Genomic DNA, 14924 nt, shown 5'->3' with positions numbered 1-14924 from the left:
AATTCCTCCCCAGTTTATACTTTTTGGTAGAGGCAGCAGGTTTTTATCCAGGGTCTCTCTGTATTTAGCAGCATTCATCTTCCCATCAATCCTGACCAGGCTTCCAGGCCCTGCTGGTGAAAAGTATCCCCTACCTCCACCATAACTTAGTACCTGGCTGATGCACAGCTTTAGATTTACATCACACGTACTGCTTGGTGTAGAGGCCAACAACTCCACTTTAGTTTCAACTAACCATAAGACCTTCTTCCTCATCTTTACAGTACCTTCTAATTGACACATTTTGCACAGTGTTTATGGGCAAGGATATGTTGTTTTCAGCCAGGGATTCTTCTATACCTCTCTTCCACAAATACCTTTTTTATGCAAGGCCTTAAAGACTGTGCAGCCATTGACTTCATCTCCAGTTACAGCCACCAGCTTCTGCAGCTCATTCAGAGTGACTGTTGGCACCCCAGTAGCCTCTCTTACAACTGCAGTTCTTCTCCAGTAACTAAGTTTAAAGGGGCAGCCTGACCTAGGCTCTGTGGCTGTGGTTTCACAATGGATTGCATTGAGCTCTGAGGTATGTTCAGTGTCTTTCAAATGGTCTTCCCCAGATTTGTGCTTCTCTCTTACCATTTCCCTGACATGCCTTGAATGCTCTTTTGTCTTCATTTTGGTTTGGTCTGTTGAAAATCTACCATACTGTTGAACCTTACAGAGAAAGGGGTTATTTATTCTTCAGAATTCATTGAAAATAGGTGGTCTTAAATCTTCTACATCAAAGAATTGGGTGAGTTGGTAAGGTAGTAACGTATATTGCATTTGAGGAACGTTAGTGGAGTAATTGCAAAGGAATGAATACTTTTTGGTTACAATTTTGGTTTTTAATTTTTAAGAAATTGTTGACAGGTTCTGGATTTTTTCTTTCTGATTTAAGCCAATTAGGGTGGATAAATCCTCAGGGCCTTACGAGGTGTTCCCTCGGACCCCGCAGGTAGCAAGTGCAGAAATTGTCGGCGGCCCTCGCAGAGTTATTTAAATTATTTTGGCGACAGGTGAAGTACCAGAGGATTGGAGGTTAGCCAATATTGTTCCATTGTTCAAGAAAGGTTCTTAAAAATAAGCCAGGAAATTATAGGCCAGTGAGCCTAACATCAGTAGTGGGAAAGTTATCGGAAGTTATTCTGCGGGACCAGGTTTATAATGATTAAGGATAGTCAGCATGGCTTCGTGTGTGATAGGTCATGTCTAACCAATCTTAGAGTTTTTCAAGGAAGTTTCCAGGAAAGTTGATGAAGGCAAGGCAGTGGGTGTTGTCTACAAGGCATTTGACAAGGTCCTACATGGGAGGTTGGTCAAGAAGGTTCAGTCGCTCGGCATTCAAGATGAGGTAGTAAGTTGGATTACATAATTGCTTTGCAGGGGAAGCCAGAGAGTGGTAGTAGATGGTTGCCTCTCTGACTGGAGGCTTGTGACTAGTGGAGTGCAGCAGAGATCAGTGCTGGGTCCGTTGTTATTTGCAATCTATATCAACGATCTGGATGATAATGTGGTTAACTGGGTCAACAAATTTACTGATGACACCAAGATTGAGAGGGCAGTGAGGAAGTCTATCATGGCTTACAGTGAGATCTGGACGTGTTGGAAAAATGGGTTGAGAAATGGCAGATAAAATTTAATGCGGACAAATGCGAGGTGTTGCACTTTGGTAGGACCAACCAGGTTAGGTCTTACACACTGAATGATAGGGCATTGAGGAGTGTGGTAGAACAAAGGGATCTGGGAATACAGATCCATAATTCATTGAAAGTGACATCACAAGTGGAGAGGATTGTAAAGAAAGCTTTTGGCACATTTGGCCTTCATAAATGAAAGTATTGAGTACAGAGATGGGATGTTATGTTGAAGTTGTACAAGACATTGATGAGGCCTAATTTAGAGTATTGTGTGCATTTTAGTTCCCCTACCTACCAGAAAGATGTAAATAAGGTTGAAAGAGTATAGAGAAAATTTACAAGGATGTTGTCAGGTCTGGAGGACCTGAGTTATAAGGAAAGATTGAATAGGTTAAGACTTTATTCCTTGGAACATAGAAGATTGAGAGGAGATTTGATAGAGGTATACAAAACTATGAGGAGTACAGTATAAATAAGGTAAATGCAAGTGGGCTTATTCCACTGAGTTTGGGTGGGACTACAACCAGTGGTTATGGGTTAAGGGTGAAAGGTGAAAAATTTAAGGGGAACATAAGGGAAAGCTACTTCACTCAGAGGTTTGTGAGAGTATGGAATGAGCTGCCAGCACAAATGGTGTATGCAAGCTTGATTTCTACGTTTAAGAGAAGCTTGGATCAGTACATGGATAGAAGGGGTATGGAGGGCTATGGTCCTGGTGCAGGTCAATGAGAGTAGGCAGTTTAAATGGTTTCAGCATGGACTAGATGGCCCAAATGGCATGTTTCTGTGTTGTACTTTTCTAAGCCTCTATTTGACATGGTGCCCAATGTTTTGTAGATTAGCTCAGAAAGTCCTACTTCAATATACAGGTTTCTCCCGCCATCCGAAGGTAGAGCGTTCCTATGAAACGGTTCGTAAGCCGGAATGTCATAAGGCGAAGAAGCAATTACCATTTATTTATATGGGAAAATTTTGTGAGCGTTCGCAAACCCAAAAATAACCTACCAAATCATGCCAAATAACACATAAAACCAAAAATAACAGTAACATATAGTAAAAGCAGGAATGATATGATAAATACACAGCCTATATAAAGTAGAAATACTTTTCCACAATCATTGCCTGAACTGTTCTCCGTAGCGAAAATCTCACGTAAGCGCTCTCCGCAGAAACACGGCGCAAGCGCTCTCCAGTAACCTTTAACTTATGAAGCTGCCAAATCATACCAAATAACACGTAAAAATACACAGCCTATATAAAGTAGAAATAATTTATGTACAGTGTAGTATCACTTACGGGAATCGGGAAGACAAGCTTGCCGAGCACACTGATGGTGGAGTGGCCCCCACCCTCCGGACAGCAACCCGATACCGATCCGCGAAGCATGCAGGGGTACAGCGGTAGCCGGGAGACACACAGCACACCTTTAAGAAAAAAGCCGAAACAAACATGCTAATTAATTAGGTGCCGCCCGGCACATAATTGTCAGCCCAGATCAGAGGCGATGCAATTGGCAATCGCCTCTGATCTGGGCTGACAATTACGTGCCGGGCGGCACCTAATTAATTAGCATGTTTATTTCCGCTTTTTTCTTAAAGATGTGCTGTGTGCCTCTTGGCTACCGCTGCATTCTCCGCGAATCGGTATCTGTCCGCCGTATGGGGGTTGGGGTGGTGGGACACTGGGGTGTCAACTCATCGTTGATCAGGGCAGGCAGCTCATCTTCTCCTATCTCTGCCTGCCTCGATGTCGAAGGTCGAGGTTCATCATCTGCTGTGGCTGATGTGGAAGGCTTGCTTGACTACTAAGCCTCACGCATTTTTCTATCATACAGTTCTTTGTAAGCACTCAAACCATCTTGCAAATATGCCCTAAAGCTACGTACCCTTTCAAAATTGAAGTTGTACTTTATCATTGCTCACTCGGTTTCGATTGTTATCCTTTCCTCCTCCAATTGCATCAGCTCTTCATCTATCAGTTCTTGGTCATGGGATGCCAAAACCTGTTCAACATCATCTTCGTCAACTTCCACAAGCCAAACTCACGTTGTCCTTACTTCGTTCACCACGATCGAATCTTAATTATGTCTAGTTTTACGTTAAGTGTAACACCCTTACGAGCTCTTTTAGGCTTTTCCAATACCTTAGAACTCATTTTGCTAACGGATGCTCACAGCACATGTTTAAGCAATGCCGGCGAGAATGCCATTCCGAATCCGGGGGAGAGTGGCTGCTCAGGGCACGTGCTGATTTTTTTTCGCGTGCTGCCTTTCTTCGTAACAGTGAAAACACCTGTTAGCGAAAACAGGGAACTAATGTAGGTCTTTCGTAACAGTGAGGTTTCGTAAAGCGAACGTTGGAAAAGCAGGGGACACCTGTATTTTAAATTTTAAAAATGAGCCCGGAAAATGTAAAAATAGTTGTGATGGATGAATACTTTTTCAAGGCACTGTAACTACTAATGTACAACTAAAAGCAGCTTCTGCAAATTTTTTGAAAATCACAACTAGCTTTGCCCAAGAAGCTTCTAAGCTATGAGAACTAAATGCTGCAGTGGGATGAAAAAGGATCATAAAAATATCTAAACCAATTCCACTGGTAGCTGTTTGATGTAGGCACCTGGCTAGAAGCTAGTTTGCAAGTACATAACTTCCAGGTGACTTATTGCAGGACAATTTCTGAATTTCAGATAACTCTTCATAATTGAAGTCAATCAGTAACAAAAATTAATTATCTCAACACAAGACTCATGCCAGTGTTTTGCTTAGCCTAGCTTCAAATTTCATGAAGTATGTGTGAATGTTAAAATGGCCACTGATAGTTCTTTCATGCATAGAATTTGTACAATACGCTTCATTTCAGAAGGATGTCCAACATTGATTATACCGGTGTGATTGATGTGCATGGACTTGGTTTTGTGTTCTGTTGTCAGCAGTGTGCAGCAAATGAATTACTGCTCTTCAACATCTAATAGATTACACCTGCATCACGTCCAAAGGCTTGCTTGAAGTTACAATTTAGTCCCAGTATTAGATAAAGAATATGATGATTTATTTAATGTTGTTTACATATTTTAAAATGGAACAACTTGGCTAAGTCTTCTAGGAAGCATTTAGGATTTTGTGGAATCTGACAAGTGTGCCTGGTAATATGAGTTGAACCAAGGAAAGGTATTAGTTGATGCTAATTTATTTTTTGTTTTTAAGATTCAGCACGTTACAGACCCTTCTGGCTCAACGAGCCCACGCCATCTAATTACACCCATGGGTCCAATTAACCTACTGAGCTGTACGTCTTTGGAGAAACCGGAGCACTTGGAAACCCACGTGGTCACAGGGAGAACGTACAAACTCCTTACAGAGAGTGACGGAATTGAACCCAGGTCTCTGGTACTCTGACTGCAGAATGCAGACATCCCACCCTGCAAAAACTCATTTCAGGGAGGTAGCACCATCAATTTGCGGGAGACTTCCGGGAGGGGTGGGATGTCTGCAATAGAGTAGCTCCTTAGCAGCTAGCCAGCTAGTTTAAATAACGTTAGCTATGCTAATGAACGAATGACATCTGTTAAACTCACCTCAACATGTCTTTTACAGTCTTAACCCACCATGGGCAATAGAAAAGTCATTGTTGCAAACAGTGCAGCGAGCAACACTGTCATTATTTTGACCCTTATTAGGCAGGGGTACACTTTAGTGTAGTCTGGGGTGACGTACGTTTTATATATTTTTTGGAACACTCTGCCATGGCGCGCTCTCACTCGCGTGCTCTCACTTGCTTTCTCTCTCGCCCTCTCTCGTGCGCACACTCTCTCTTGTGGTTGCTCTCACGCTCTCTCTTGCTTTTCTCTCTCTCGCTCTCAAAAAAATTGATTTCCGTGATATTGTATATAATTTGCGGGCATCAGGGAGCCACTATCAATATGCGAGAGACTCCCGGAAGTTCCGGGAGAGGTGGGATGTCTGAGAATGCCGAATCATGGGTACTTCAATACCACCTGTCCAACCTAAAATTTACTATCAAAGGGGACAAACATATGGGAACTTCATTTCTTGTCTTTAAACTGAAGTCCCCACTCAGAGTTACTACTTTATTTATTTAGAATACAGCATTTAATAGGCCCTTCAGGCCCAATGAGCTCACACAACTCAATTACACCCATGTGGGCAATTAACCTAATAACCTATATGTATTTGGAATATGGGAGAACCGGAACACCCGGAGGAAATCCACATACAAGCAGAACCCAGGTCACTGGCGCTATAATAGTGTTACGCTAACCACTACAGTACTGTGCTGCCCCAAAGTTTGGGTGTTTTTAATATAAAAAATGTCAGTTAAATCTGGCAGGAAAGGAAGGCTTAAGAGAAGTGACCTAAAAGAAGACATTAAGATTATATGGAGTATGATAGTGTAGACACAGAGAAATAATTTCTGTTTATAGATATGGCAAGTAAATTAAGAGTCATATGTATAAAATAATCACTAACAAATCCAGTGGGGTAGATGTTTGCAGCTATATATGCTGTGAGATGAGAGAAGCCCTGTGTGGAGCCTCATCTCTGGCATGGACCTGTTGTGTCAAATGAATTGCTTGTGTGAGATAATAAAATGTAAAGGGTTTCACAGAATTCATCTCCTGAAAATGGAAGATTTAGAATAAAAGCAGGTGCAAAATATCATGTTTATTTCCTGCATTATAGATATACATTAAGCTTTCAGTATGCTTTATACATTGTAATGTATACAAAGGTGATCTGTTTTGTAGTGTAGCTGCATCCTTCTCACTCAAAGAGTGCTGTTTAATTAGGAAACCTAATATTCCTGGATTAACAGTCACTTGCAGTCATAAGAAATATTACTGTATACTAGTATTAAGTATAGTTCTTGGGCACAGTTCAGTGTGGAAGGCTCTTAAGGAAGTAATCGATAAACACCATCTCTGTTCATATATTGTGTGAATAAGATGTGTAGAATATTTTGAGCTTAAACTGCAAAGTGTGTAAGTTGCAGATTTAACAATATGCTCTGCACTATTAAGAAGCCATGAATATAATCTAACCACAATGTGTGATGCAGGAGGGATACAGACCAGAAGTCGGGGGTTCAGTAGTTAAGGACTATTAAAATGGAGCTGTTTAAAATGAAGCAGTTATTACAAAAATGTTAACTGTGTTAGAACGCTGAGAGTCTGGCTACTTGACAAGATTAAGAGGATGAGAGATGAGACAGGTAGGTTGCAGTTGTGAATTATGAATGTGGAGACTGATGTAGTTAAGATAATGGGGGGCCTGAGATCTTGGCCTAATATTGAGAGTATTGTTGACATCAGTGAGGACAATTAGGTGGAGTGAAGCACCCACATGGCCATCCTGCATGTTATCTTGTAGTTGTCAATCATTGTCTCTGCCTTTACTTTGTTTAATTATAATTTGACAAATCACAGAAGCTTGTCAGAGCTCCCCATGCATACTCATATTGATTGGTGAGTGTTTAATTTACAATACTTTGTGTATCAAGTTGAATTTTTAGTTTTTGGGTTGTGATCATTAAACGGTCACAGCTTCTCTTTTTTTTTGGCGTGTGCCTGTGTGCGTGCGAGTCTGTGCGTTTGTGTATGCGTGCATGCACGTCTGTGTGTCCGTGATGTCTTTTTCATGGCTTTTACAAGGTGCAGAGTGAGAGAGAGAGAGACTGTGTGGTGCACCATTTTTCACACAGACATTTTTGCAGTATTTTCCCTTTGTTTTACAAGGTCGAATTGCGATCTCGACACTCAACCTGGCACGGATGGAAAGCGTACCCGGGAGCGGACCCGACTAGTTTCCTCTGCTCCCGGGTCCGGCGCCGATATCATTGCGCCACCAGCCGGCCCAATGGTCACAGCTTCTAATGTACAGACTAGGCTAGTTAAAAGTACTTTGTTTTGTGGAACACTTGGTAATTGTAATCACAGAGAACGCGGGGATAGATCATTCTGTTCACCGTTAATGTTTTGCATGCTGAAATTCTCAATAATGGAAAATATTTGCAAAACCTAATTAATAGTTGTGACAAAATCAAAGCATCTTTCTGAGAACGCTACCATGTGGTAACTGACTTGATGAAGTTCATAAAAGATCTTTGCCTTCAACAGAACCATAATAGTTTTCGCAGATAGTTCCTATTTCCTGCTGAATGTAAATGTCTGCTTTCAGAAAGGAGGTGTCCCCGGTTGCGGCCTTTCAAACCAGCCTACCACTGATGGTTTCCGAGCTTGACAGGGCACAGCTTGTTCAGTGTTCATTAAAGCAATGAAGCCTAGCTTTCTCTTTTGAGACTGGACACCATTCTTCCACTCTTAATACATTGACATTTTGTAATGACTGGCCTCTGGTCAGGGTTCTGCTTAAAGTAACCATAAAGTCTCTGCCCCTGCCAATCTGTTCCTTACAGGTGAATAACAGTATTATAAGGTAGTTGTGAATTTACTTTTGGTACGTGCACTTTGGTTATAGTTCATCATCAAATTTTAATTATTTATTTGTCTGCCTGCCATCCATTTTATCATTAGGAATAAATGTGTAGCTCAAATAAGGTGAAAAAGATCTTGCTTTATATAGTAAATATTTGTATTCTTGTATCACGCCATGATGGTACAAACTATTCCAGCCAGTAAAGAGAGACAGTGAACGTCTGAGTCAGTAAGGGAGCTTCAGGCCTCCCACAGCAGTTAAGAAGTCCAGAAGTAAAATTCCATGCAGTTTATTTTTGTTCTATATATGTTCTGAATGAGCTGGTTTATTAATTTGGCATATTTGTGTGTTTATTGCATGTATGTGTTGAAATATATTTTTGCTCATGGTTTTTGAATTTGTACATTGACTGAAAGCTCTACTCTTCCAATTGACAGAAAAAGCCAGAACCTGTGCCACCTCCTACAAATCCAATCCTGGAGGATGAAACAGGAGTAGATTGCGACCCTGAGAAAGAAGGTGATCTGGAGAAGGTAAAAAGGGGATAAAGAACAACCAGAATAAGCCAGTGTTAATTAATTTTGTTTTCTTGTCACCCTTTTTGATGTGAGTTCTTCAGCTAACTGATGTGTTGCAAATAGAGGTGAGGTCTGCAAGGTTACTAACTTCCAACTCCTTCATTCTGTTTGAGATACTGGAGGAATTGTGCTTATAAACCACTTGGCTAATGCAGGATCATATTAGCAGAAAGACTATTAGCCAGAACCGATTTCTGACCTGCCATTTCTGCATTTATTTATAAAAAATGAAAATGCTTCATGCAAAAAGCAACCAATCTCTTTGGTTTTGGTCTCTGCAGCATGGTTTGCATCCCGCAAAACACTGAAGCAAAAATAATTCTGTCACCAATCAGTGCAATCTATATTTTAAGTCAGTACACACAATTACCGGAGAAATTCAGCAGTTGTGGTCAAAATAAACTGCAGGAGGCCCAAGACTTTTTTTTTTCCTTTGTGAGTGAGTTTGATTTGCAGAATGTATTTTTAAAAGACGCTTCCACTTTGCTGAAAGCTTAGCCGATTTCACGAGTAAGTAGCTGATCCTTTTGTATAAGCGCTTGGCTCACTCTTTGTGTGCTGAGTGAACTGATTTAAACAGTGGCAGCAATGGAATTATTATGATTGGCTTGATCTGATAACTCTAATGATTGAGTAGCCCAAACCGCTCTTATGAAATAGCACTTTTGGTGTCAATGGAATTGAACGTTGTATTCACAAGACTATGGGAAAGCAGTGAATAGTAAAGTAAAACAAAGTTACTTAGTGAATAACTTAATGTTTGAGGAGAAAAAGAGCTTTACATTATTATTGGTCTCCAATAGCTTTATGGTTTGTGTAGGATCTATTTGGTGTACAGACCATTAGGGATTAGCATTGTGTTCCTTTGTAAAAACTTAAAATATCATGTACATCCGAAGTGTTTAATATGATTCAAGTGATAGGAATTAAGGGGCAGTGATAAATTTGTTTTCAAGGATGGTCGGAAGGGAGAAGTGAGGGAGTGTGGTTGTCAGTGGCAACCTGTGCATCCCAGTATACTCCATTCATTTGCATATAGAAATAGAGTAAAAGGGTAGGGGTACGGAGGGCTACGGTCCTGGTGCAAGTCGATGGGAGTAGGTAGTTTCAATGGCTCGGCACAGATTAGATGGGCCGAAGGACCTAGTTCTGCGCTGTATTTTTCTATGACTCTAAAAGGTGGCCAAATTCTCACAATACATTAAAATAAGAGTTACAAATACGAGTCAGAGAGTTAAGGGGAGCTTTAAGAAGATGGTGATAAATTGGATTGGTCAAAAAGCATGAAATGGAGTTTAATAAAACAGCAAATGTGAAGAAGTTAATTTGTTAAAACGAAATCGGAGTAGTGCTGCACTTTAAGGAGTGAAAGTTGAATGGTATGTAGGTCAGAGGGTTCATTGTGATCAGATTCACAAAGTGATAGAGTGGAGTGGGTGAAACCATTTAACAAAAGCTAATGGCCTATCAGATGTTGTGGCTGCTGATTAGAAGGCACAAACATATTCCTGTCCAGTTGTCTGCTGATTTATCCATGGCCAGTGAGTGTGATCTCCAGGGTACTTTTAGTCCCTCAAATTGACATGCTTCTTGATGGATGATTTGACCTGACTTGATCTCTTGAGACAGGATTGTTAGTCCAATATGTGAACTTGCCACATCCCCTTGCTAATGATTGATTAGCAGGGGACGTAATGTGTTCAAATCTTTAAATGATTAAATTAGGAGAAGCAGATAAGGTAAGAAATACTAATTAGTACCATTTTTCTTTACTGCAGTCTTTTCACTTGCCGTCATTCCTTCTGCATGCTTGATCAACTATGATGCTTCAGAGATGCATTGCAATTCCTTGGTAGCTTTTTGGAATATTTGACTTGTGCTTCTTTAATGAGATTGTCAAAAATCTTAATTTGCAAAGTAAAAAGCCTTGTTGAGGCCAAAAGTTAAAATTGTGTCAGAATTATTGTGTTATTAGATGCACCTCATGATAAACACTCAATATGACCCTGTCAAATTCTTGCCTTTAAAAGGAAAGTGTGATTTAGTTTAAATTCAAGGAAGTTGCATGATCAGCCTCTTCTATCCACCCACCAATGCCATAAAATCCTTTCATTAGTGGGCACAGTGGTATTACTCGGTGAATGGTGATACCAGGAATGGCATTGACAAAGACCGTTGACCCATGTGAATACTCCCATTATTGAACTAAGCGTGCTGAGAAATGTCTGCAGTTACATTCTGAGCTGTTAACATTTCTTCAAGTTCAGAATTTCCTTGTGAGTGCACAAGCCCCACCCGTTCTTCCTCTTGTGAGTCCAGCAAAATTGTGTGAATTTGCAGCGATTTCCCAGCACCCTTCCTGGGGAAATATGTCTCCTAAGTGGGCGTCAGTTTATTTTTGGTGCAGGTTGCGTGAGTCCATTCATTTCCACGTGAATAACAGTGAGGGACAAGGGAATTTAGGTCAACAGGGCACGTTCCTGCCTTCCCCTCCACTTCCCCACTGCCCTCCACCCCATCACCCCATTCTGACCCAAAAGAACAATGTGATAATGTTGTACCTAGTGTCCAGAATAAAGCTAGTTCTTTGCAGCAACGAACCTGCAGAAAGTGACTGCTATTTGCTATGTCATAATTTGTCTGTTTTCAATTGCTAGTGTGTATCCAAGAGAAAGAATGGTTAGAGAATGTTGAATTCACTCAGTACAGCACAGTAGAGGGCATTTGGCCCATGACATTGTGCCGATCTTTTAACCTACTCCAAGATCAATCTAACCCAGGGGTTCCCTACCATTGTTATGCCATGGTCTGCTATCATTAACCAAGGGGTCTGTGGATCCCAGGAGAGGAACCCCTGATCTCACCCTTCTCTCCCATATAGCCTTCCATTTTTCTTTCACCTATGTGCCTATCTAAAACTTTGTTAAATGCTCCCAATATATCTGCCTGTACAACCACCCCACAATACTTTTAAGCATATGTCTCTTGTATTAGCAACTGCTGCCATGGGGAAAAGTCTTTGGCTGTCCACTCTGTCTATGCCTCTTATCATTTTATACATCTCCATCATCATTTCTCATCCTTCTTCACTTCAAAGAGAAAAGCCCTAGCTTGATCAATCTTTCCTCATAAGACATGCTCTCTAATCCAGACAGCATTCTGATAAATCTCCTCTGTACACTCTTTAAAGCTTCCACGCCCTTCCTCTCATGAGGCAACCAGAACTAAACATTGTATTCCAACTGTAGTCTAACCAGAGTTTTATAATGCTGCAGTACTTCCTCGTGGGTATTGAACTCAATCCCCTGATTAATGAAAGCCAACACACCGTATGCCTTCTTAAGCACCCTATCATTAACCTTGTACTCTGATTTCAAGTTTGACTTTCCAAAGTGTATCACTACACATTGCTCCAGATTGAACTCCACCTGCCAATTCTCAGCCTAGTGCTGCATCCTATCAATATCCAGTTGTAACCAATGACAACCTCCTACACTATCCACAACATGGCCAGCCTTCGTGTTATTTGCAAACATACTAACCCCATCTACCTCCAAGTCATTTATAAAAATCACCATGATTTGGAGCCCTACAGAGCACAGCTAGTCAGCAACGTGGAATCCATTCAAAATATGCTCCATCTACTACCACCCTCTGCTTGCTGTGGGCAAAACAATTCCAAATCTTGGTGAATGTCTGACTGAAATACACCACATCCACTGCTCTGCTGTTATCAGTTTTTTTTCTGTCGCTTTCTTGAAAAATCAATCAGGCTCATGAGGCACAAACTGCTCCTCACAAAGCCATGCTGACAATCCCTAGTATGTCTATGTTTCTCCAGATGATTGTAAATCCTTTAAGAACCCTCTCCAATAGTTTGGCCACCACTAATGTAAGAATCGCTGGTCTATAATCCCAAGATTATCCCTATTACCTTTCATGAACATACGAATAACGTGCCATCCTTCAATTTTCTAGTAATATTTGAAAGAGGCACCTGTTTTCTCTGATCCATGTAAAAGAGGTTCCTAAAAAGTTGTATTCCAGGAACACTGAGTTAATGCTCTTTCTCCACTCAAATGATTGCCATCAGTGACATTTAGTCACTATAATTAACCCGCTACTTCTTTTAAAACATGCCAAATTCTGTCACCTAGATTTAGCAATGATCTGACTGCGGGACTTCCCAGTGCCCAAACATTTTAATTCCAATTCCCGTGTGGCATGTCAGTCCACGGCCTCCTCTTGTGACATGATGAGGCCACCCTCAGGATGGAGGAGCAACACCTTATCTTCCATCTGGCTAGCCTCTAACTTGATGGAGACTTCCAATCACCCTCTCCCCTCTTCTATTCCCCACTGTGTTCTCTTGCCTATCACCTCCCCCTGGGTCCCTTTCTCCCTTTTCTCCTGTAGTTCACTCTCCTCTCATATCAGATTACTTCCTCTCCAGCTCTTTACCTTTCCTACCCACCCGGCTTCACCTATCACCTTCTAGCTACTTTCCTTCCCTCCCCTATCTTTTTATTCTGGCATCTTCCCCCTTCCTTTCCAGTCTCGATGAAGAATCTCAGCCGGAAACGTCGACTGTTTAATCATTTCCATAGATGCTGCCTGACCTGCTGAGTTCCTCCAGCATTTCGAGCATGTTATATGCCAAAAGTCCTTTGGTAAATAAAAGCTTCCTTAAGGATGATGCTGGAATTTGGAGCAGCTTTGATTTATTTGCTGACTCTGCTTAATAAATTAGATTGGAACTTTGGGAATGGTTTCCTAGCCTGAGTAAGCTAGATTCAAAACCACCAAAAATACTGCTAAGAATCAGGACTTGTTTTTTCTCCCTTTTGAGTGGAAAAAAATCTGGCTTTTGTTAATGTTAGTGTAACGAAGTTGCACTGTGTAAAAATAATTCTGTGAAAATCCAGCCATATAAATAATACTCCAGCCAACTTAAATTATATAGGAACATCTGTTCAAAAGCAGGACACGTCCTCTATTTTTTTAAAAAGAAGCTATCTCAGCCTCTCTCTGCTGAAGATGCTGCCTCTTGTTGGGACAGAACTCAAATTGATCCAATGCTAGGGGATCATTTTTCCATTGATTCGAGTCTTTTGTGTAAAAATAGTATACCATGCCATTCTATCCAGCTTGTAATGATCAAGAATCACATCTGTGGCTGGTTTTCCTGCACAAGTCCAGTGCTCTGTGGCCGTCTAAAATTTGTGAACCCAGTCCCAACAGAGCTTGAATGTTCCAATCTTTGTGGTTTAATGAGTGACCATGGGGTCCATTTCCAGTTAATTCTAGTTAAAATTGATGTGAATATTTCCATGTCTGTTAACTGCTGAAGGGAGGGAGGTGAGAGAATAAATGCCAGAATATTTGGGCAAAAATTTGCCATTGAAACAATTGCAGTGGTTAATTGTGCTTGCTAACATTTAAGGGTAAATATGCAGTAGTTTCATAGAGCAGTTGATCCCAAAGTGACTGCCTGAGTCATGTTAGTCTGGATTTGCCCAGAGGCTCCTTTGTAAAAAATGTAATTGTCTATATACATCTTGTAATTACAAGCATCAGTAGCCTTAGGAGACAGTCATCTAATTAAGTTTCCAGGTTTTGAAAATCTTGACTTTTAAAATTGACCAATTTTTAAAGCAATTCTTTTTCTGTCTCTTTGGTCTTGTTTGCTCCTAGTTCAGTCTTTCCTTCTTTTTACCTTCCAGATACTGAATTTCACAGGTTTAACATGTGCTTGCTTTCTAGTTATTTAATCTCTTTGATCGCCCAATTTCAAAGAACCAATTTATCAATTTTCACTTTTAGCAACTTATTGGGAGAAGGTCAAGAAAATGGATGATACCCTTTAGTAGTTATTGATGGAGAGATTTGTGACCAAGCCAAGAATGTCCCTCTCAAGGGTTGACCTTTTCAGATACGGCAGCACAAGAAGTCCATGGTGACGTGCACAATGAACATGCTTTGTGCATATTAGCATTGCAGGGAAAAGGGCTCAGGGAGCTGAGGGTAGTTTGGGGTGTCTGTTGTGAGGCCTCAAACTCAACAAACAGTGTAGTGAAGGAGTGATGAGCAATAAATGGCAGATCCGTGGTCACGGATGCATGGTTATGATGTGGTTAGGTGGGTGGGCCTACGGGGGGGGGTCACAAGGTTAGAGGGAGATGTGGGCATCTGCTCCTACTTGGAGGTGCAGTGGATGGGGAGGTGGTGAGA

At 41.0% G+C, this 14924-nt stretch overlaps 1 protein-coding gene across 2 annotated transcripts in view; it reads left to right on the top strand.

Moving 5' to 3' along the window:
* vps53 (VPS53 subunit of GARP complex) overlaps positions 1 to 14924 on the top strand; it is a 272128-nt gene that overhangs the window by 101422 nt on the left and 155782 nt on the right. For both annotated transcript variants that reach the window (XM_063031948.1, XM_063031949.1), the window contains exon 12: positions 8553 to 8648. In XM_063031948.1, the coding sequence (XP_062888018.1) occupies positions 8553 to 8648 (96 nt within the window). The remainder of the gene's footprint in view (positions 1 to 8552; positions 8649 to 14924) is intronic.

This window comes from Mobula hypostoma, chromosome 23 (genome assembly GCF_963921235.1).
Source record: "Mobula hypostoma chromosome 23, sMobHyp1.1, whole genome shotgun sequence".
Taxonomy (NCBI): domain Eukaryota; kingdom Metazoa; phylum Chordata; class Chondrichthyes; order Myliobatiformes; family Myliobatidae; genus Mobula; species Mobula hypostoma.
Note: the sequence above shows the minus strand (reverse complement) of the source record. Positions and strands in the feature narration are given on the sequence as shown.